The sequence below is a fragment of the Melanerpes formicivorus genome, unplaced genomic scaffold, assembly GCF_026170545.1.
Source record: "Melanerpes formicivorus ecotype bairdi unplaced genomic scaffold, bMelFor1.0.p_v2 SCAF_1, whole genome shotgun sequence".
Classification (NCBI taxonomy): domain Eukaryota; kingdom Metazoa; phylum Chordata; class Aves; order Piciformes; family Picidae; genus Melanerpes; species Melanerpes formicivorus.
The window spans coordinates 26,712,895-26,737,742 of record NW_027142353.1 but is presented as its reverse complement, the minus strand read 5'-3'; the positions used below and the strand labels follow the sequence as shown (position 1 = coordinate 26,737,742).

The following is a 24,848-nucleotide window of genomic DNA, read 5'->3' as shown; positions in this document are numbered from 1 at the left end:
TTCTAAGTCAAAGACGTTGGGGATGGGGATTTAGCACTTTTAACTCAGGTCCTTTCCCAGGTGAAAGGCTTAACTTCCTTGCTCAAAACAGTTTTATCTGCAGTGGACTGGACAAAAGCCAGATTGTTGTACATAAATCCATCCTATACTACTCTGTGGCTTCATGATTTGGAACTTCCATCTGTTTCAGCCACAGCACGGTCCAAGGAATTCAGAGGACCCCTGTCCTTGCTGAAGAGCATGTCAGAAACTAGGGAAAACAGCAAGAGTAAACCCATTGTTGTTTGTTCCTGGCTGTAAATGGTAACAAGACAAGGTGGACAAAAAGTCATTTCCACATTTGCACATTAGAGAATATGCAAGTGAGGAAGGAAAGGGACTGGGAAAAGGAATAGAGAATGTGAGTCTGGTTTTTGCAAGAAATATGAATTATTTTAGCAAAATCTTCCCCTGATGTGGAATCACATTCAGGAACCTCTTGCTATATGGAAGGAGCTGTGCTTTTCTTCACATGAACTGCTGCCTTTTCTGATAGCTTCAAGGCATCATCGAGTCCAACCTATCACCCAACACCATCTAATCAACTAAACCATGGCACCATGTGCCCCATCCAGTCTCTTCCTAAACACCTTCCTAAACACCTTCCTAAACATCTTCAAGGGGAGATTGGACGTGGCACTTGGTGCCATGGTCTAGTCATGGGGTCTGTGTTGATAGGTTGGACTCGATGATCCCTGAGGTCCTTTCCAAGTGATACTGTGATACTGTGGTACCTCCAGTGATGGTGACTCCACCACCTCTCTGGGCAGCACATTCCAATGGCCAATCACTCTATGAAGAACTTCTTCCTAACATCCAGCCTAAACCTCCCCTGGCGCAGCTTGAGACTGTGTCCTCTTGTTCTGGTGCTGGTTGCCTGGGAGAAGAGACCAACATTCCCACTGATTTCAGCAAGGGGATGCATGGATGTTAGCAACATTGACCACACGCTTTCCCTACTATTAACAAAGCATCTTCTTCCTGTGAACAGGCCTTCTCTGATCAGCATCTTAACAACCTTCAAGGACTTCTTGGCCCCAAGTAGCATTAAACCCACTACTAATAAAGGCCCGTGGACTAGCTGAATCTGTCACACTAATCAAAGCTCTGTTTAGCCCTCTATAATCTCTTAGCTAAGGCTAATGAATTTATGCAATTGTGTTTTGTGTCTTCCCCTCCCCCCCCACCTCTTTCCCTCAACTTTGAAACTCAATTCCAATGCTATACAACAAGAGTGGAAGTTTTCTCAAATATACTGAAACAATGGGTGACAAAAAGACATTCATAAATGCCCAGAGGACAGTGAGCTCACTGGCTACTAAACCCATCAGGTTCTATATAGGTTAATAGAAGCTGCAAACATCCCAGACACAGGAGGACTGTCAGATCATTTCCCCACAGACCAAAAAAAAATAATTGAAAATTTCTAACCTAAAGCTAGACATGAGGCTTCTCTGGGCTACACACTCACAGAACTGTTTCAAATAAATCAGGTTTGCAAGCCCCGCTGTAGCTTGTCTATAGACCAGCAATGTGGCTTACAATGCTTCTGAGCACTGTACATATAAAGCAAAAAGTACACTAGGTTTAAAAGAAAAAAATTCAACTATGCACCTCACACTCTTACTAACTTTCAGCAGCAAATGTGGTTGTCCTTATGAGGTTGAAGGAATCCACATCAGCAGATGCCTTGAACATCTTCCCTTCTAGAAGGCAGCACCAGCACAAAGCTGGCCAGTTTGGCAGAGACCTCTGCTACATTGCATATACCCTGCTGAGAGAGGACTACACCTAACACCAGCTGAGCTGCCCATTCATGCAGATCAGTGTGAATAAATAGGCACCTCAGGTCTGCTCATGTTAAGTTTTACCTTGCCTGCCTGATCAGGTGACAGCAGAAAATCCCAACTGTCCAGTGTCCTGGAAGTAAATAATAATAAAAAAGTAAATTTACAACACATTGTGTTCAGGTATGGAGATGAGGACACATCTTGGCTTCATTTACTCCCAAGTCCTGTTTCCAAGCTTTCAGTGATGTATTCTACCTCCCTCCATCCAAAATGGCTCTTTTGGAGAGGCAGTAGCTGTTTCTCACCTGTGGCTCCCTGAAAACTTGATGCATCTCTCATGCCAAGATGTTTAACCTCAGACAGGAGCAGAAAGAACCAGTATGCAAAACCTCATCTGCCTTCTCAAGGACTCTGTTCAGAGTAGACCAAATTTGACATTACCCCAGACCTTCAGTCTCAAGCACTACCAGACTGTGTTTGAACACTCAAGATTCACACCTTTTGAATCAGCTAGAAGGCCTCCAACACAATAGGCAACAGCTGCCTCAGCTGCTGTTTCTGGAAGACAGCATTTAGAAAGCATATGGGAACTGAATCAGAAACCTCTGAAGCAAAAACTAGAAACAGTACGCAGAAAGTAGCAAATCAGCACAATCTGTCTCTCTGGCCCAGTGGGAGGCATGCCACATACTCACAGATGGGTTGTACTGGTACCAGCCATTTGCCCTCTCTCCAATTTTCTCCTTTTATGAAGCAGGTCAGGCTGTGAGGTAACCTGAAATGCCTTTAAATCCGTATCTGTACTACCCAAACATTCAGACTTCCTGAGGGAATTTGGTTTTTTTTCTTTTGGAAAATGCACATTTCATGCTAGCCTCCAGAAGCACGTTTGTTCCAGTACAGTTTGCATACTTTGCACTGCAGTCATTGGACTAAATAAACCAGCTCTGGAAGTCACAGTTGTAACCCACAGCTCCTATTTATTCTCTAAATGCTGGACCAGGCTTGCACCCTTGTGCGCTTCTCCACAGATGCTTTGGTTTCCAATGGCACAATCTGTATGAGGAGTAAAATACAAGGAGAAAGAGCACCTTCCTCTATGTCTAGAGCTCAAATGTTAAAACCACTGTGCTGGGAGATGATTAACAGTTCTCACCACAGAACTACTAAAATAGGGGGCACTACTTTCACATACATCCAGCTGTGGGTTCAAGTACAGAGAGAGGCTGTGCTTTGTGTTATCAGTAATGACAGGTCACAGGCACATTTGGAGTACTGCACACCATGGTGGCACTTCTTAGGCAATTTAGTATGAAATAAATGCCCTAGCAGTACCTAGAAAAAAGCTTCAAACAAAAAGACCTCAAGCTGCTTTGCTGTGAAAAGATGGAGGCAATGTGTAATGCCTGAATTTGGCATCTGAGTCCAGACAGGAAAATGATCCTTGGCTCTCCATCTTAGCTGCATGGCAGATTTCCACTGGAAGAAAAACCTGCCTATGTGAGCAGGGAAGAAACAGTTTTGTCTTAAAAGGATCACTGCAGACTTGGTCCAGGCAGGCCACACAAATGAACACAGAAGCCACAGAACTGCTGGACTCCTGAGGAACTTTACCAGACAGCCTTGAAAGCATCATGAAGCTCTGGTGAATGGTATGCTCAGACAAGGTGGCCTACATACCATGGCTCTCACAATCTTCTCTTGGTCTGGGCATCAGGTCATTGCTACAGGTAATGCCCACTTCAACCAGCCATCTAAAGATACTCAAAAGCTAATAAAACACCAGGCTTTAATGAGATAAAGTCAATTTATTTTGCTTTATGAGATATAGGATTTTTAATTTTGGGTGGCACTAAGCCACAATATCCTTTAAAAACTTTGTCAATATCTCTTCCTGGGTATTTAGTGTTAAGTATTAAAAAATAAAGGGGAACTACTAAAAATAAAAGGCAATGATTTTTATGTCTGTTTGGGGTAGTTTGTTGGGTTTTTTTTTACGACAGACATCGTTATCAAAGCTGAAAGTGTTTACTGGCAATACAATAACTGCTTGAAACGGGAACATTTCCTCCATTAGGGAGGCTACAATTTGAGAGTATCTTGTACTCCAGCATCAACTATATCAACCATCTCAAGTGGAATAAATCGTGATGGTTTGGTCCAGTCTATTTCAACAGACATTGTGCAACCTGTAATTTATCTCTTAAGAAACAAGCAGTGAAAAATCAATGTTATTAACTTTGAGTCAATTATTTACAGACTATTACTTTCTAATTAATACACCATAAATGCACAGATGTTTAAAGCCAGAGAAGTGTCCACAGTAAAACCCTGAAATTAGTAATTAGAAGTTTCAGTATTTTATTAAAATAGCATATTCAACCACTGTAACCAATAATACATTAACTTTATTCCCAGAGTATGCACAACACAGTAGTGATTCAAAATATCCTTATCCATGGTAATCAATGAAAATATCTCAAATTCAAGTGTACAACTAAAACTAAACCTTTGGAAAAAATCTCTCCTTTAAAGAATACATAAAGCTCTCATACAGAATTCTCTCAAACTCCTCTATGCTTAGATGTCAGTATCTGTCACCTGACAACACCACTAGCTTTCTCTTATGCATAGTAGAACATACCATATTTTATAGCTCCCATTTATAAATAAATTGGCATTTTCCACCCCATTTGTGTTTATCTTCAGCTTCACAAAGAAACCAGTAAATAAAACTGTCAAGGACAGTCACAACAAAATGATCTCACAGCAAGATATAAAACTTGAAGATACTAAAAGATGCTTCTACTCTATTTTACATAAAAAGACAGATTTAAAAAGTGCAAGGCAAGATTTGCAGGGGGAGGGGAATAATAGTTTGTTATTTTTAGGCACATCCACTTCTTTAAAGCAAGCTTCAGAATGAAATTCCAGTTTGTTCTTCATGATACCTGTTTCAAAGTCTCTCCCAAAACAAAACAAAACAAACAAACAAAAAATCACATCTGTCGAATGTCAAGCAAGGAATTTCCTCTCCAACTAACAGTCTTCAGTTATGTCTTGTTCTTCCTTTTTTCATCCTTGCAGGTTTTGGTTTGGGGATATACTGATTGTTTGCCTGATATTCAAGTTCTTTACGGAAGTAATGAATTGCTTTATTCAAACCTTCTTCCAGTGGGACCTGTTCCCAAAAACGAAGAGAGAATAATTTCACTCTAAGTTCACAACAGTTCTCTTTTTTAATACAGCTATCAAATGACTACTAGGAAGCTTCACTCACAGCCAATAGAAGTATTAACAGCACCACACACTGGTTACATTTCTGCACTGCTAATGCACGTTAGCTTTTAAACACAACACACACATTTCTGACGTACCCAGCCAAAAACACAACCAATTTTAATCTCATCGGATGGTTATGATCCGTCTGGTCAGTGTCAAAACAGACTTACATAATTCTACTTTTAATTCATAATGCATTAGAAGAGATAAGCACACAAAAATCTAAGCCCCTTCTGTTTTTAATGATTAAAGATCCTCTTTTGCAGAATCTCATGGAATGCTATCTATCACAGAAAGGTATGAAGGTGGTGGGGTTTTCTTTTAGTTTTTATTTATTTCTCCAGTGCTCCACTGATACACAGAAAAGGGGTTACAAATTATCATCCAGTATCTTCAGTTGGTATTTTTAAATCCTATACAAGTAATTGTTAATTTTTTGGTATTCTATGCCTGTATTTAAACACTCTAACTTGTAGACAGAACAACAGACATACAGCCTGCTCTTCCCAGAAGCCATCTGCTCAGACACGCTTGCTGACACCACCATCAACACCAGAGGATAAAAGAGCAGCACAAAACCTAATCACCTTGATGTACCAACACTGCACTGTCCTTCAGAGTAAGTGTTGGTACTGACTGCTGAACACAAAAGGTCAGAAGTATAAAAGGTAACTGTTTTAAACCTTTTGTGATTGTAACACTTGCCATAGTTCCTGTGCTTTCAGACACAGTCTATTAATATCTGGTGCCTCTGTGAATCCTTTCAGAGGGATTTGGAGCTTCCTTTTTCTACTAATAGGCTTACATTTACTAGACAGGTTCACATGCTTCCTGGAAAAAATTTTGTCTGCAAATCTAAAAAAGCCTGCAAGGCACTGTGCCAGCTAGAATGCAGAGCAGGCTAAGAAAGTCACACCCTTTCTGGGGATTAAGTAGACCTTACCTCCCTGAATCAAGCAGCTTCTACCAGCTATGCCTGGTTATACATTTCCACAGACAACTTCATCAAAACGGTTAAGGAAGCAAATTACAGCAAGCATGCGCATTTTGCATTTCCTGTGCAACTGCTGTGCAGAACAACCACAATCTTGACATTGCCTGATGGCTGGTAACTAAGCTTTAGAGGTGGACAGACATTACTGTGGGTTTGTGGGTGGTGAGATGTCAGACAAACCCTGAACACATGTCAAGCTTATCTCTACCCAGACCCCCATAGACCATAACTCACCAGAATATGAAATAAAATAATGCTAAAATAAATAATAATAATAAGCAAAATCTGGTTGGCTTCTCTTTCACCTGAGTTTAATGTACTTCCCTTTAAACAAACTGAAAACTGGAACACTATTCTAGTGCTCATACTACACCATGTTAATCCAAACAAAGTTTCTGGTCCCAGTGATGCTACAGAGCACCATAAAAATAGACTTAAAAATTTGTCTAAAAATATTTTAATAAAATAAAAGCAAAACTCTCTCTTCCATAATCTGTGTTACCAGAGTAAAACAGGAAGGAGGACTGCAGCAACACTTATTAGCACCCGTAACTATGTGCCATGCATTTCGAAGGATTCATTGGTCTTACAGAAAGGTATAAAACATCTTAATATGCAAGTGAAAGAAGTTCACAGTATCACAGTATAACTTAGGTTGGAAAGGACCTCGAGGATCATCGAGTCCAACCTATCAACACAGACCCCATGACTGGAATGTGTCCAGAGAAGGGCAGCAAAGCTGGTGAAGGGTTTGGAGCACAAGCCCTATGAGGAGAGGCTGAGGGAGCTGGGATTGTTTAGCCTGGAGAAGAGGAGGCTCAGGGGTGACCTCATTGCCATCCACAACTACCAGAAAGGTGGTTGTAGCCGGGAAGGGGTTGGTCTCTTCTCCCAGGCAACCAGCACCAGAACAAGGGGACGCAGTCTCAAGCTGTGCCAGGGAAGGTTTGGGCTGGATGTCAGGAAGAAATTCTTCACAGAAAGATTGGCCTTTGGAATGTGCTGCCCAGGGAGGTGGTGGAGTCACCATCACTGGAGGTCTTTAAGAGGGGACTGGATGGGGCAGGTGGTGCCATGGTTTAGTTGATTAGATGGTGTTGGGTAGTAGGTTGGACTTGATGATCTCAAAGGTCTTTTCCAACCTGGTCTGGTCTGGTCTGGTCTGGTCTGGTCTGGTCTATTCTATTCTATTCTATTCTATTCTATTCTATTCTATTCTATTCTACCATGGCACCAAGTGCCACGTCCAATCCCCTCTTGAACGCCTCCAGGGACAGCCCGTTCCAATGACGAATGACTCGCTTGGTGAAGAACTTCCTCCTCACCTCGAGTCTAAACCTCCCCTGGCGCAGCTTGAGACTGTGTCCCCTTGTTCTGGTGCTGGTTGCCTGGGAGAAGAGACCAACCCCTTCCCGGCTGCAACCACCTTTCTGGTAGTTGTGGAGGGCAATGAGGTCACCCCTGAGCCTCCTCTTCTCCAGGCTAAACAATCCCAGCTCCCTCAGCCTCTCCTCAAGTTAAAATGCTTATCCTAAAAATGTGGTTGGGTTTTGTTTTTTTGGGTTGGTTTGTTGTTGTGTATTTTTTCCCTACTTAAGTGAGGAATGCTAACATGCTCTTCTGCATGGTACAGGCCACACAGTCTCATCCAGCACTTCCTGAATCATAAGCTATGACAATATACAATACACAGTGTTTTAAACAGCAGTTCTGAAGATTATACTAAGCAGATACTCTGATAAGGAAAACAAATCATTATTCTGTGGTCCTCCCTTACCCCCTTCTGCCTCCCCAAGTTTTTGCACACAACGGTAATACAACTGTACATACCACAGGTTCCCAGCCAAGCAATAGCTTGGCTTTTCTGATGTCAGGTTTTCGTTTCTGAGGGTCATCCTGTGCTTCTGAGAGAAACTGGATTTCGCTCCCACTCCCTATTAAACAAGAAACTGAGCATCATCATCCACAATTCACTCTGCTTTGCATTTACATGTTCCATACCTATTGGACCATTAAGGCTTTCTGCTTCATAATTCTACCACTGAAATGCTTTCCATAAACAGCTACACTGCAGGCAACACCTGGGTGAACCAGCTGTCCCAAAGCAACACGGACTCTCACAAAGCATTTCACAAAGCTTTCAGCATGGATTCACAAAAAAGAAGCTAGGTTTGACCAGTCTAATAACCTGCTACAATGAAATGACCACTTTAGTAGCCAAGACCAGAGCAGTGGATAACATCTACCTTGTCACCAATGATGCTTTTGACACTGTCTCCTATAACAACCTTATTGTGGGCTGGATGAACAAACACTGAGGAGGATTGAAAACTGGCTGGGCCCAGAGGGTGTTGACCTAGCTGAAGGTTGATAACTAGTGATCCCAAGGGTCAATACTGAGCTGCTGATACACCAGAGGGTTGTGCTGTGATCAAGAGGGACCCCAAGAAAGGAAGCAGGAGGCTTATGAGAACTTCATGAAGTTCAATACGAAGCTCAAAGTCCTGTACATGGGGAGCGACAACCCCAAGGCACTGGTATGTGCTGGGGGACAACCAGCTGGACAGCAGTTTAGCAGGAAAGGGACCGGGGGGTCCTGATAGACAGCAAGTTAAATATGAGCCAGTGATGGGCCCTTGCCACAAAGAAGGCAAAAGATATCCTGGGATGCATTAGGAGGAGTGCTGCCAACAGGTCAAGGGAGGTGAGCTTCCTACTCTACTCAGCACTGATGAAATACATCTGGAGTACTGGATCCAGATCTGGGCTCCCTAGTACAAGAGAGACATGGTCATACTGAAGAGAGTGTACAATGAATGGCTCCTAAGACTATTGAAGGGACAGAAGTATCTTTCCTATGAGGACAGGCTAGGAATGTTGGGATTGTTCAGCCTAGAGAATAGAAGGCTCAGGGAGACTTTATGTATCTGTATAAATATCTGACAGGGGAGTAAAGAAGAGGGTGCCAAGCTCTTTTCAGTGGTGTCCAGTGACAGGACCAGTGGCGGCGGGCCTCTGAAACACAGAAGGTTCCTTCTGACCATCAAGAAATACTGATTTACTGTGAGGATGACCCAGCACTGGCATAGATTGCCCAGTGAAACTCTAGAGTCTCCATCCTTGGGAGATAGTAAAAAGCACTATGGACATGGTCCTGTGCAACTGCCAGCAGTAGAAGGGTTGGACCAAATCACCTCCAGAGGTGCCTGTCAACCTCAACCAGCCTGTGATTCTGTTAGTGCTTTCCATTGTAAAAGGGCTTCACTTGCTCTTTGCCCAGACTCTCCAGTCTGATTTGAATAGACAACACAGAACTTGCCTTTCCTCATGACAACACACAGAAACAGAACAATTTCTCACACCAAATCTAGCAAATGGTTTATATGTCATGTTACTGTGGGATTTTATGTAAAACTATACTGCCTATTTGTGAAGGCTGAAATAGATCCATTTGTGAGCAGATAAATGGAAGTAACAATTATTATAGGTGCCCGATAAGTTTGGTGGCATGATTTTCACTTTCCTTCTCTGATCTCTGGATTCATAGAAGTTTTCCAGAGGGAACAGTCCTCTATCAATAACATCACATGCATCAGCTTCTGTACTGTATGTTTGACCTTGTCTTTTTCAGACTCTTCAGAAGGACTTCTGGAACCTATAGACTAAAATCCCTTAGTTAATGGCATCACTATGTTTCATGTCATTAGGAAGTCACAGTAGAAGACTAAGCACAGACTTTTGCTTCCATCCTTGAGTAATCTGATTTGCTACAAGTATCAGAGCAAGAATGAAGAGAAAGTCACTGTGTTTTCTTCCCAATCACATACAAGGGAAGCACTGAAAGCCCTTGCAAGAGTCACTGGGTAGATCAGTGAAAAGTATAGAAAGACTCCACCACAGCAGGAGGTTTTTAATGGTAGCTAAAGGAGAACAGTGTGAAAAAACAGCTTGCTGAAGTATCTGTATTTCAGCTAAGATGTTTTCATTCATGTGTTTTACATTTCATTTACACATTGCCCTCGTGCCAAAACAAATTTAAAAAATGCATAAATGTGATGCAAAATAGTAAGTATAGATTGCACAGATATTCATTCCACTGTTCCTGCAGTATTTTACTTGTAATTGAGAGCATTTGGATGATCTTAAATGTCTTTGATAAAGTTACAAATAAATGCAAAGACCTGTTAAATTATCCATATATTACACACACCAATTAAGTAATAATCAGTATTACATCAGTTTTATTATGAATTACTTATCATACTCACCAACAAGTTTTTTGATTAACTGGGCAAATTCTAAGATAGTGTGCTCTTCTGGGTTTCCCTAGAAATAGGAGGGATATTCATTACAATAACAATTAAATACCTAATGACATGCTAGCTTTCTGACATGAGATGTTTCTAACAGGGTCATGTTAAACTCTTTCTGAAAAAACTGAACATTATACCTTACTCCTACTTTGATAAAAAAACAAAAGATCTCTGAGAAGCTCCATACTCATCAGGAAAGTCTCCTGCCATTACATCTGCCTTGGTAGTTCAATGTGGCCCAAAAAATCAGTCTGCAGAGAATAGGGTAATAAACCTCAAGCAGAGTAAAGGCATATGCAATTCAGTGGGCCACATAACCACATCATCAGTTTGAAATCTGGATTCAAGGACTCTGATGAGTTGAGGAGAGACGCTGTAACAAAGTAGTATACAATATTCTCAGTTCATCCAAAATTAGGGAAGAAAACTAATTTTAGCAGCAAATAATTACTTCTGCCTTTATGACAGTTTACATATCAATATGCATAAGGGCTAGTTTCTTTCCTATAAAACATTCCTTTTCTTAACATAAAACTTGCATGTGAACTCCTGATCTACATTTTATTATGAAATGCTAAAAGCTTCCTGCTAGCATTAGCTCACCTTCTGTTGCAGGGCACTCCAAACCTCCCTTCACCCCACAAAGGTATAAAATTGCCTCCCTCCTGCTGTGGGACAGGTAAAAAGGTGCCCATGCTTCCCACCAGGAGCTGAGGTCTCTCACATGTATTCACCTGTGGGAGAAGCCTGCGCTGGGATTTGGAATTGTGACTGGCTGGGTTCTTTGTGCCCAGTATAATTTGGCACTGGACACATTGTCTAGGAAAATCTGAAAAGCAAGCAGTCTGGGCTCTCATTTTGGGATAATTTTTGGCGCTCATTTTGGACTTGCTCTGCTCTCACTCTGGATTTGTGGCAAAATTAGAGAGATCAGCACTCGGACCCGGCTTCTCCCCAGATCTGCTCCCTGTCTGCTGCTGGAGTGACCCAGCCTGCTGTAAAACTGCGGCTGGTGGCTGGAACAGGCTGGTAGTGTGGCTTCTCTTGCACTGCTCAGACAGTGCTGCTACATGAGTTTGCCTCGTGGGAGCTGTGTCTGCGGACACTTTAATTTTGGTGGGTCCCTTTTTTCCCTTTGGATTTGTGCCGCATTATCCACACATTGGATTATAAACTTGCAGTTCTGAAGCCTGCCACGGAAGAGAGACCCTAGGGACCATCTCCAAATTCCTACTCTGTCCTCTGAGTAAAACTGGCATTCTCAGCTTTTCCCTAGGGTCCTGGATTGCCTCTGATTTTGAAGTGGGGTAAAGCTATTTTGTGGCTTAGCCTTTTCCATTTTTTGAATTCTCTAAATTGTATTAAACTTGCCCATAAGCATCTTTGTAGAAGTCATGACCGAATGGAACCTGTAAATAAATGTAATCAGTTTTGTATGTAATTTTGGGGTGGGGTTTTCAGGAAAATAAAGCTAACTATATTTGTCTAATTCCTGCCTCATTTATTTAATCCCAATCAAAACACCTTCATCAGAATCAATTCCCTCCACTCCCTACCTTATGGAAAAACCTATTTTTATTACATCTTGTTTGTCCTACCGCTGAACACTGAGGGACATACAGACTTAAATACTGAGTTTTCTGGAGACAAAATATATGGTGGTGTTTTAAAATATCAGCATTTGGATAGAAACATAGAAATTAATTCATGGCCACAGTAAAAAAGGAAGCTCTAGTGAACAACTGCCCTGCAGAGTTCAACATCTGATTTGTCAAAAGTTGGCATACGCAGAAATGACCTGGCACATGCACTCTTTTCCTGTTCTTATATCCACTGCTGACAACAAGCTGACAACCAATGGGACAGAACAAAAATCTTTTGAGTGTAAGTGCTAACTTCTAAGTAGCCTTAATCAAGATAAAAAACTTGTATCATCAGTTATTATCTCACTTTCCTCTAGTCAAGGCTAGTATGAAGCAAGTATTCCTTCAGTGTTTTTTTCATTAAAACCAGACTTCAGTCATTTCCTTAGTGTGATTTGTGTGCTCCCACTCACTTGTTTTGTTTTTTTTTCTTTTCCCCCCCATATTCTAATTACATAAATCTTTTTACTAAACCAAATGAAAAACACCAGAAAATTCATTCTATTTTTGGAATTATGTGATCTCAATGCCTCGGGGCTAAATATTCCTACATATAAAGAAAATACATGGAAGAATACATTATTCATCGTGGAAAGAGGTGGGGTTTTTGCTGAGTTTCTTTCTTCTACAAATCAGCATCAGTGATGAGGAGGAACACAGGGGCCATTGCCCACTGCAAACTAAACACAGTAGAGCAAAGTTCTGATACTCACCAAGTTGACAGGACTGCTGACATTGCTGTTCATCAATGCCACCAATCCATTCACGAGATCACTACAAAGAAAAGAACAGATTGAGGCAATTTCTGCTTCCCTGTAAGCAGTATTTTTGTCTAAAAAAAGAATTGCCTCCTCAGAGCTCGAGTAAACCAGATCAGGTAACCAAGGAATACTGAAATCTGATTTACAGTGTATACTTCAATGGATGCGTGTTTTCTCAGCTGTTTGTTACACAGTCAGATGCGTGTTTTCTCAGCTGTTTGTTAGACAGTCTACATTTTAAGATACACTGAACTGGGTTGGAAGAGTAATTATCTTTGGGATACCTTGGCTCATTGAAGTGTATCAAAGAATATAAAAAAACAGTCAAGTTACTAAAAACCAATTAGTATGTCCTCTTCCCTCCAGTACCCAAGCATACTTAGCGGCCTATTTCTAACCATTCACAACAACAGAGTAGGTTGTAATACAGAGGCACAGGACACCACCACCTGGCTCTGCAGTTTGAATGCTTTCTTGCTTTCAGAAAATCTTAAACCAAGTTTATTAAAAATCAGTATTTTGGTCTCCCTAGCAAAATAACGCAAAGTTATCAGTAACAATCTTAGCAGCTTGCCACTGGACATGCAAATCCAGATGCCTTTCATTATGACTTACAACCATCAGGTAAGAAGTGGCTATTTTGAACTGATGGGGGTTTCCATAATGTCTGTAAATTGCTGTTATTCATAGAATGCTAAGGGTTGGAAGGGACCTCATGAGATCATTGAATCCAATCCCTCTGCAAAGCAGGACCTCTTAGGGCAGGTCACACAGGAATGTGTCTTAGCAGGTTTTGAAGATCTCCAGAGAAGGAGGTTTTACAACCTCTCTGGGCAGCCTGTTCCAGTGCTCCAACACCCTCACTGTAAAGCATTTTTCTCTCGTGTTAAGATGGTATTTCCTGTGATTGAGCTTCCATTCATTGTGCTTCATCACTGGCTAGCACTGAAAAGAGACTGGTTCCAACCTCCTGACAGTCATCCTTCAGGTATTTGTAGACATTAATAAGGTCTCCTCAGCCTTCTTTTCTCCAGACCAAACAGCACCTGGTCTCTCTGTGTTACCTCATAAGAGAGGACTGTCTTTTACTCATCCTTATAGCCCTTATTACTTTTAACAGAGACAGAGAACATTTCCAACTGGAGAATGATTAAAAAAACTCAGAAGACTGACATGGAAGTTCAGCTAGCATGACAGAACAAAAGAATCTAAAGAACAGATACACTTTTCATTGTGAAAGTACATTCTGGCACTGCTTACACTGCAAACATTAACTACAACAATACACCCTTCAAGCAGTTCCTTCCCCTAGATGCATAGATGTACAGCAGATGTGCTGACCACGTCATGGCCAAAGACACACGGTGGCAGCATTGCATTAAAATGCAGGGAGTGACAAACTGCTCAACATTACAAACTCACCTGCCTGCTAGCTGCTGTCCCTTGAAGGGAAGAATACATTAATATTTCAATATTCAACTATTTTTCTTGTTTCTGTTTTTGAACTTTTAAAAGCTTCCTTGTCTCCCTTCTGAAATTAAGGCTGGCCAGAGGATGGAAATAATTTCTTTTGCTAAAATGCAAATGTATGCAAAGTTGGCCAAGCTCAAAGACCCATCAAGTTAAGTAAACATCAGAGAATACAAACAAGGCTTACCTGACATACTGGAAAGCTCTTGTCTGAGTTCCAGGTCCATAGACCTAAAACCAGAGGAAAATAAGAAAAGTAACATAAAAGTCCTCTCTAGCCCAATTATCTTTTCCTCACTATTCTAGAAAAATGTCTCAAGGAGAAACATGATCAACGTTACAGGAAAGGAAAGGAAAAAGTTGTGCTTGCAGAGCCTTTAGCAGAATATTGATTCTTTGAAGGTATTCTTAACCTTGCATGTCTCCGGTAAACATAACCTCAGGCAATTTGTTAACCAGAACTCTGCATGTAGGGAACATTCCCAGGGATGTAGGACAGTGTTGCTTTGTCCTCTCCTGGAACACTGAAAGAGGCTGCAGCATGCACTCAGCCAGCAAAGAACACCAAATATTTAAAGCAAACCTCAGACTACTAAGATGTGGTTATGATGAATAATTTTTACTCATTCGTTAACAACAGTCAGCTTCAAGGAGACCACCAAACATTAGTAGTCTCTCAAAAACTGTCAAGAAAAGTAGCACTGTAAGCATTTAAAGCAACCAGGACAGTTAAGATAAAATAAAATAAAAAATCAGATTTTTTTCTCAGGTTATGTGATGTTGCTTTGGAGCAAGTATGCTGTTTAAGCTGAAACAGGCATGAAACTATACTAAGAGTGTATATGACAGTATCAGGTAATTTTTTTCCACAGTTGAATTGTGTGCTGTATTAAATTCCATAGAACAGGAATATTTAAATTCTGACAGCTATTAACAGGCACACTGAAGAGGAGAAAACACTTCAGTTTAGCTTGAGACACATGTACCTTACCATCGATCTGCTACGATAGAAAAGCTTTTTTGGAAAGACAGAGCAGAAAGCATGTTTGTTTTCAGGAAAGACAATACAATTGGTATGCAGGCCATCATCTGTCATTTGGTAAGCCTGCTGCTTTCTGAGGTCAATTCAGAACCAAAAGGCTTCACATTTCAGTAGGCACTGGGTAACTGCAGGGGCCTGAGGTTTACCCAGTAACTGATTCTGAGAGAAATGCGCTAGGAGAGCACATTGACAGCTTGATGGACTCTCGAAGCAAATAGGAAGAAGGTTTTATGTGTGTGTATAAAGCTCCCAGATTGTTTCCTTTTGGTTTATAGGATAAGATTTTCAGAATTATCTATTTGTGCATGATTTCTGTGAAGTCACCCATGTGTCTACCTTTTCTGCCTCACAAGCAGTGGCTGGAAAATACAACACAGTTTCCTCCTCCCAGTTTCTCTTAGTAAGCCCCTCCTTTACAGCAATACAAAGCAACAATGTCAATGTTTGCATAGGCTGTAATTTCTTCACATTAAAGAGATTGCTTTCTCAAGAGTTTATTTACTTCATTTTAACAATTACTTTAAAGAGACTGTCAACACATTCAATTTCTAAAAAAGCTCAGCACTTGGTGTTCTATTCAGCCAAATTCCATGATGATACAAGGGTGACATTGTTTTTTCATCTCAACTACTGCTTATTGCTGACAGTTGATTTTATTTGACCTGGTCAGCTAAAAAACTTCCCTTAGTTATTTTTTTATATTTAGTATATTTTTAATGTAAGACAGTTAGTCCCTGCAGCACAGTGATGCTGGGCAAAATGTTCTATTTTATCCTCTGTTACATTCTGGATAAAATCTAGACAGAACAGCAGATACAAAAATAATTGTTTAAAGAAGCTTTCAGTATTCCCTCCCACAGCACTGACTCCAGACATCTCTTATTGATGCTCTGAAATATCCCATGGATTGTATTATAACAGTAAACTAGACAGGATCAGGGTGTAGGTCAGGCGTTGTCTTTATTGCTAAATTACCAGCAGCATCTTAGACAGAGTACTGGCCTGTGCCAGCTCCTGCTCTCCCAGACAATGATCTGACATTCCTTAAGCATTATCAAGAGCCAAAGACCATTCACAGCAAATAGCTTGGATGTGGCAACTTGTTTCAGCAGGAGTATTTAGCTGCATAGAGGTAGGTCCTGCCACACCAGTCTGTCAATGGTAACAACACCCATCCTGACTATCTTTATTTCCTAGTATGTGATATAGCCTGAAAGCCTTTAATTTTACATCACACAAGGAAAATTTAGGGTTACAAGGATGACTGGGGGACTCGAGTATATCTCCTAGGAAGAATGAGTGAGAGAACTGGGGCTGTTTAGTCTTGACAAGAGAAGGCCAAGAGGGGATCTTATCAATGTCTATAAATATCTCAGGGGTAGGTGTCAGGATGAAGGTATTAGTCTCTTTTAGGTGGTGCCCAGTGACAGGACAAAGAACAACGGATATAAGCTGGAACACAGGAGGTTCCACCTCAGTGTGAGGAGACACTGTAAGGGACTGGAAATCATTATATATGTATGGGTCAAAATAGTTGGGAGAATCATTTGGAATATGGGGAGCTTGGCACTTGGACCCCTGGGGTCACTTCTTTATGGTGAGGGTGATGAAGCAGTGGAACAGGCTGCCCAGAGAGACTGTGGAGTCTCATCTTTGGAGACTTTCAAAACCTGTCTGGATGTGTTCCTGTGTGGCCTGCCCTGGGTGATCCTGCTTGGGTAGGTGGGGTGGACTATGTGATTTCTGGAGGTTGCTTCCAACTCCTAACATTCTGTGTTCTGAACTTGGTATACTGAAAGACTAGATTTTTAGGACAGGAGAAGAAATTGAAGTGTTTTCTAAAATCCATCCTCTTTCATGGTACATAAAGATAGGATATAAGCAAAATCAGTTCTTCACATCACAGAGAGGTCATTGCCATTACTTACTGTCAGTGGTTCTCCCTGAAGAGCTTGTAGAATGAAGTTACTGACAACTCTACCATCATTCATGTGCATTCGAGGGCCGAACGTATTGAATATTCTGGCAACTCTCACTTCAACTCCTTCCTGTAGGCAACAGAAAAAGAACTGTTATTACCTTAATAGGAGTGGAAATTAAATCTGCCATGTCCAAAAGCTGTCTTTAAGGATCCCTCTTACAGATGTTACATCTATTGTTTTCTCACCATGAAATACTTCTAAACTCTCCTCCAAAGTACTGGAAACTGCAGTGCATGCAATGGATGATTTCAGCATGTGCCTTTTCTTCCAAGAACTCTTGAGTTTTTTCAGTAGTGCCCTTCCAACAATAACTTATCATAGTATCATTCAGGGTTGGAAGGGACCACAAGGATCATCTAGTTCCAACCTCCCTGCCATGGGCAGGGACACCCCACACTAGATCAGGCTGGCCAGAGCCTCATCCAGCCTGCTCTTAAACACCTCCAGGGATGGGGCCTCGACCACCTCCCTGGACAACCCATTCCAGGGTTTCACCACTCTCATGGTGAAGAACCTCCTCCTCACATCTAGCCTGAATCTCCCCACCTCCAGCTTCATTCCATTCCCCCTAGTCCTATCACTACCTGAGATCCTGAGAAGTCCTTCCCCAGCCTTCCTGTAGGCCCCCTTCAGATCCTGGAAGGCCACAATGAGGTCACCTGGGAGCCTTCCCTTCTCCAGACTGAACAGCCCCAACTCCTTCAGTCTGTCCTCATAGGAGAGGTGCTCCAGCCCTCTGATCATCCTTGTGGCCCTTCTCTGGACACGTTCCAGCACCTCCACATCCCTCTTGTAATAGGGGCTCCAGAACTGGACACAGTACTCCAGGTGGGGTCTCACCTGGGACTTATCTTCATTTTTGCACATAACTGAAGTCTCACAGTCACCAGTTAGAGCACCAAGGCAGCATTTCCAAAATTTAGAGAAGTTCACACTTCAGATAAGTATTTCTGTGAATGCTATGAGTGGATTTCTAACCACAATCAACACTGTTTCTTAGCTTTCTTCTACTATTAGGCTGTGTAAACACATGCATTAGAATCCAGGTCTCTTTGATGGCTTAGTTTTTCCCAAGGAACACTTCTATCCATCCTTGAAGTCCTTTCTGCATGATATATTGCAAATACTCAAAGCAAAATGCAACAAATCTGTAAAACTGGAAACTGTCTGGACAAAACATTTTAACATTGAGAGACTGCAGTTGTCTCTAGGTGTTTTCTGTTTATTGACACACATTGGACACATTTTGATTATTGACATATTCATTTGGACAAACAAGTCTACAAGAAGGATGTTTGGTCTTTGTGAGCTCAAGCATGCACTTGGCTGCTGGTGAGTTCAGAGCAGTGTGGTGCACTGTAAACAGATAGATGCTACCATGTGATAGCGATAGCAATAAGGCAGGAAAGAAAGTGCCAACTTCAGCCCAGTCCTATGCATCCTCCTCACATTTTCTGGTCTTTCACCCTCCCAGAAAAAGTCATCTTTGTATCAGTCACAAGGAAACACTTTTAATCTGAAGCAAACTTTGTGCTGCTGATTCAACCAAAGCAACTGAAGTCACAAGAACAATGTTCTGGAGTTGCAAACATTCAGTTACTCTTTCAGAGGACACATAGAACATCTAGTATTTCCAGTGCCTTTTACTAGGGCTTAGACCAATGCTTGTCATCTTCTTAGAAGACAAAGAGCCACATCTGTGGCTGAAGGCTGCAGCTCATATACACTTCACACATCAGAGACACAGAAACACATTTTTCATGGAAATTAATGTAGCTTCACATGCAAGAGAAACTTGCAGGGAAATCTGATCATCTGTGAAACCAAGAGCATTATTGTTTTGCAGATGAGAGTGAGTGTCAAAAGGCAACTTTAACACTTAGTGATGAGAAATGGGAAGCACCACATGGTATAGGTAATAGCCAACTCTTCCTAGTATGGAGAAGGACAAATAATACTCAGTCTGCTTAAATGCAGGTAGGGTTTCAGTTGCCATGATCACCGCTTCTATTCGCAACCAAATGGTAAGCAACCAGTAACCAGGAGGTAACCTGTGCCATAGAAAAAACCAAAGTCGTGGGTTTTTGGGCACACAACAAGCTTGCATCCACAAGAGAGCAAAAAAAAATAACCTCAAAATATCCACTTGACTCTAGCTAAGAGATGCTGGAAAGTGCATAAAGTCCCTTCCCATGCAAATTTCCTGTTAGCTAAAAAAGCATGCCAGTGTAACATGTCCAACATGCACTTCCAGTAGCATATTACAGAGCCATTCCCAGTGCATTCACTGTATCTGAATATAAACACTCTGACAGTTGCTTGGGTTTTTTTTTTGGTTTTGCTCACCACTCTGTCTTTAAAAGGACACTGACTCCTTTAGGCAGGGATTGCAATTCATGTGGGCTTTCCAGATATTGCCATTAATAACAAGTACAGAAAATGAGGCTCTTGGAAGATAGTACTCGAGATAAAAATAACTCATTTAACAGTGCTGACCAAAAAGCCTCTCTTGTACTACATTAGCTACAGTAGCAGCCTTGTTTTCCAGTATTGGCTGGAAAATAGAAAGGATTCTAGAAAAAGCAAAAAAACAACACATCCTCTATAGGCACTTACTCATAGCCACAGTGAATCCAGTATCTATTCTCCCTTCTGTTTATTCCCCTCTCACCAGTGTAATGTTGCCTTTTAAAATGAGTAACTTTTAATTTATAGTGTTATCTAGCAAAGCTTTTCTGTGCAGCCTACTGCTTTGAAAAAAAACTATTTTCTGTGCAGCTCAGTTTATTTGTGCCTGTAAAATTGGGATCTACATAAGAAATTCTGAAGCCATTTCACTAGCATGCCCTTTGAAACAATCCTTTTTGCACATTGAGTAACTATGCCTTTTTGTACTAACTGCCTTAAAAATACTTATGGTGTCCTGTTACTCTGAATATTAAAAACATGTTAATAACTATGACCGACTACTTCCACCACATTACTTAACCAGACTTGTGGCAGTAAGTCACATACAATATTTTATTATATCCTATAGAAAGGAGAAAAACTTACTTGGCTAAAGACAGCTTGAGACTAATCCCTGACACTGAGATCAAGTGATTAACCAGATTCTGTCTTCAGAGTTTAAGACTATGCCTTCCTATAGCACATTAACCAGAGAGAAATTCCCTTGAGTAATCCAAAAAAGAGCCTAGGAGCAAGCTAATAAAATGCAGCATTGTGGGCTATTAAAGCACTTTGGCTCACTCTATTATTTATCAGCACAGACACATTCACAAAGACCATACAGATGTAAAGAAAAGAGAAGAGAGATACAGAAAAGATTGTTATGGCTTACAGAGATACCTCCTCTGAACACTCAGACTATTCTATAGCTGCCAGTCAGAAAATAACATTAGTCACCCAGTCTCCCCTGCTAAACAAACTTGTACAGTCTTCAACACAAGTCTTTGCTACTTTAATTCCAGCGATCCCTGCTCCAGAAAGTATCAAGGATACTACGATAACATGTTAATTTTAAAATATGTACTTTAGTTTTATAAGTCTTTTACAAAAATATTTCTTTGCACTGACTTTTTCAGAAAATAAATCAATACAGAAAACAATTCAAATTCAATTGTCAAGAGGTTCTTTTAACTGAAATGGCAGGCTGTGGCTGCCATATCCATATCATAAGGATATCAGGCAAGCTGCTCTTACTAATTAACAGTGCTTCCTTCTCTGTAAAGAGTGTGGATCCAGCTGACCGTCAAAAAATGAAGTAAATCTCCCTGCACACAGAATCAGGAAAGGGAAAGCCACCATAAGCTGCTCTCTAGCAGACAATTTGCATGAATTAAAAGAATCTGCCAGGGAAAGCTCAGACAGTTACATGATTATCAGTGTGATCTGACACTAGCCTTTATAAATGCTTCATCTAAAATTACTAAAATTGTTGCCTGCATCCCTTGCTTTAATAGTCCATTTCTTACTGCTTCATATTCTATCCCACGTCCTTCAGAGATCATTAATGCAAAATTGTTCCCAAAACCCTAAATTGTAACCACAGCAGAATTACTAGCACAGTGTTCACCAGGATCCATCTCTGATGTGTTTAACTACAATACTTTGCACTGAGGCTTGAGGGAAAGTATCTTACATACATGTACTGCCTACTGTATAAACAATATTAGATTAATTCCTGATTACCAATGTTTCACAGAAACAGCGAAGCTGAGATCTGAATTTCACGCACAGTAAAGCTCCTAATCAAGCCAGAAAAGACAATCATAATTATCTGACTCTACTTTTGGCATAATGCAGGTCCCTGAATACAACTGAGGAACACCTCCAGTACGCTTATCTTACAGTTGAAATATTGCCATGCTTATAGTTCAACACTTACTAGACTAGGGACAGTACAATTTTCCTCTGAGGTCTTCTCAAACCATTAGTTACACATCCCTATAAAAGTGTGTCCTACTTCCAGCACTTGCCTCACCTTGCATGCCTCTTATATGTACTGTACATGGGCAATGCAAACAGCCACAGGCCTGTTCCACCAACACTTTGATGGAGGTATTGCCATTGGGAAGGGATGCATACCCACTTAAGTACATCTGTCTGAATTTGGAGATTACTCCCTTCAGACAGGAATTCTACCTTCAATATCTTACTGCACAACATGGCTTCTGAACATGAGGTGATAGATAGCAAAACCAGTGCAATAATGCTCAGTGAATGAGAGCTGTATCACAGCTTCCAGAAAGTTTCCAGTAAGGGTCAGGAATACATGCAAACAAACAGCAATATATACTCCAGACAATTTAATTGTAATCATAGAATCAGTAAGGTTGGAAAAGACCTCAGAGATCATCAAGTCCAACCCAATATCTCATGACTAACTAGACTATGGCTTCAAGTGCCACATCCACCCTCTTGAACACCTCCAGGGACAGTGACTCAACCACCTCCCCAGGCAGCACATTCCAAGGGCCAGTAACTCCTTCTGTGAAGAACTTTCTCCTCACCTGAAGCCTAAACTTCCCCTGGTGCAGCTTGAGACTGTGTCCTCTTGTTCTGGTGCTGGTTGCCTGGGAGAAGAGACCAACGCCCACCTGGCTACAACCTCCCTTCAGGTAGCTGTAGGCCTCCCCAACGAGGTCTCCCCTGAGCCTCCTCTTCTCCAGGCTAAACAATCCCAGCTCCCTCAGCCTCTCCTCATAGGGCTTGTGCTTGAGACCTCTCCCCAGCCTTGTTGCCCTTCTCTGGACACGTTCAAGTGTCTCAGTATCCTTCTTAAATTGACCCAGAACTGTACACAGTACTCAAGGTGTGGCCTAACCAGTGCTGAGTACAGGGGCACAATGACCTCCCTGCTCCTGCCGGCCACACTATTTCCCATGCAGCCCAGTCATCTGCCTAACGAAGAGTTCTGCAGAGATAAATGAGTCAGTGTAACAGTGACAGTTACAGGTGAAAGCACATGCCTTACTAATGTGTTTAGAGCAATAGTGCATGATGCAGTTACAATGACTGAAAGCAGCACTACTTCCTCTTTCAAAGCAGAGCCAGTTAATCAGGATAAAAGCAACCAATAACAAAGAATACTTGACCATTTCAATGGAATTGCCACATCTACTGAAAATACTAACACCACTGTGACTGCAAAACCTCTCACACTTTGTAAAGGAGTTGTGGATGATTTATTTTATCTTTTTCAGAATTCCACTGACTTAGTAAATGATAACTCAGATGGGACACCAGTTGCAGTGCTGATGCCTGCACTTCAGGGTTGTCAGCACCCTTTGAATCAGCAGTAAGAGAACTGTAGTATTTCAGCTGTACCTTACAGGCAATGCCCAAGGTAGCTGACCTTCCTATATCATCTTACAGACTCACCTCTCCAAATTTCGCTTCACTAACACTCCTTGGTATCCCTCTGCACTGCTCCTAAAAAGCTGAAGGGATCCATGATGGCTCTTAACACTTCACCTGCTTTGGCTTGGTATACATCCAACAGTAGCCACTGTATGTCATTAAAAGACTATTGTCTGGGCTTTTGACTACTGCCCTCAGGAGATGCAATGCCTCCTCTTCTCCCCATTTGCTGTCAGAACCACAAACAATTCAATACCATTATTCCACAAAACCAACACTGATTCTGCATTTTTCTTAAACAAACTGCCAGCAAACTTCATGTGCCAATGCCAAAAATGAATGCTGTGTGCTTAAAAATAATCTAAGTTAAGTATCATGAAAAGAACGTAATGAGCAATAATGAGAGAATACAGGATAAACTCCCAAAAGACATTAAACCAAACTGCTTTAATTCAACATCGCTATTTGTTTTCTATCTAATTACTCAATAACTACCTCGTTATTCACTACTCAATGCCTTTTCAGTTGCAATTCAATCAAGAGCTTTCAATAACTACATTTTACATGAAAGCTTTTTATGATTATTGAAACCAGCTCAATTTGTGAATTAAACCAGAAAAATCACCCTCATGCTGTACTTGCAATGCACTTCCATGTTACTCTCTCACATTAGTATATTAAATTTCACCTCTAATCTAAAATGTCTGTCACATCATGTCAAGAACAACTGAGCCCTGCAACATTCCACAGTGATCTCAAGTGTTGCTTCACCTCTGGAGAATTTCCGTACAGATCAACGGTATAAGAGGAGAAATTAAAGTTAGTTCCCATAACACCCTTAATATACAAAACATTCACTTCATGCTGAAAGTCCTCTCCCACCTAGTTATCCTCCCTGCACCTATGTTTTCTCCACCTACATATGTCTAGGATGACCTTACTTGCATTTGCAAAATGGTAGTACTACCTTATCTAGTAAAACAGAAGTTCTGGGGAGGAGCAAAAAATACTTGCTGTGCAACTGTATCATACCTATAAGCAAGTCATGCGCCTGTATTTGACGTTTATGCAGAAGAGAACTTGAGAAGGACAGGTAAGGATAAGCACAACAGTAACAAAGGTAAGAGTACAGAATGAAGACAGCAAATAGATCAACAAGTTGTCATTGTAAGAGAGTTTCAAAACGATGCCTTGCATCTTAAGGCAACTCAGTGAACTGAGAAAGGCTTTCCAGGAGGGAGTGCTAATAAGCACTGAAAAAAAGAGATGAAGGCAATGCTGAAGTTTGAATCAGAGGATGCAACTTGGTTCCCAGTTAAACAGCACAAGGAACTAAAGACCTAGTCACTTGAGAAATGTTTAGAAGCAGGTACTTCCACTCACACTAAGGAGCTCGGCTGACTCAACCTCCCACATGAATTTATGGAAGGAGAGACAATCCCAGAAGCCTATAGCAACTACCTCCTCAAACCACACACTCAGGTGCCTTTCACAAGATGAACTCGTACATGTGCTTTGAATTTGAGAGCCCTGCAATTCTTCAGCAAATATTTTGCTCCCTCTATCTCTGTCCTTTCAAAGAGATGCTTACATAGCACTGAATGTTACTACTGCCCTTGGACTCTGTGATACGGAGAACTGTTTGTCTTGTTGAAAGACATGAGGTGTAA

The 24,848-nt window shown here is 41.2% G+C and overlaps 1 protein-coding gene across 3 annotated transcripts in view; it reads right to left on the bottom strand.

The window, feature by feature from the left end:
- Positions 1–3,635: 3,635 nt before the first annotated feature.
- The window catches only part of UXS1 (UDP-glucuronate decarboxylase 1), a 65,088-nt gene continuing 43,875 nt past the window's right edge, over positions 3,636–24,848 (bottom strand). For 2 of the 3 annotated variants that reach the window (XM_068137678.1, XM_068137687.1), the window contains 6 exons: positions 17,263–17,382; positions 14,480–14,523; positions 12,775–12,835; positions 10,374–10,431; positions 7,936–8,039; positions 3,638–5,010 (listed from right to left, as the gene is read on the bottom strand). In XM_068137678.1, the coding sequence (XP_067993779.1) occupies positions 4,879–5,010; positions 7,936–8,039; positions 10,374–10,431; positions 12,775–12,835; positions 14,480–14,523; positions 17,263–17,382 (519 nt within the window). In that variant the 3' untranslated portion in view covers positions 3,638–4,878. Of the gene's footprint in view, positions 5,011–7,935; positions 8,040–10,373; positions 10,432–12,774; positions 12,836–14,479; positions 14,524–17,262; positions 17,383–24,848 lie in introns of all 3 variants that reach the window. The other variant, XM_068137668.1, reaches the window with a different exon arrangement.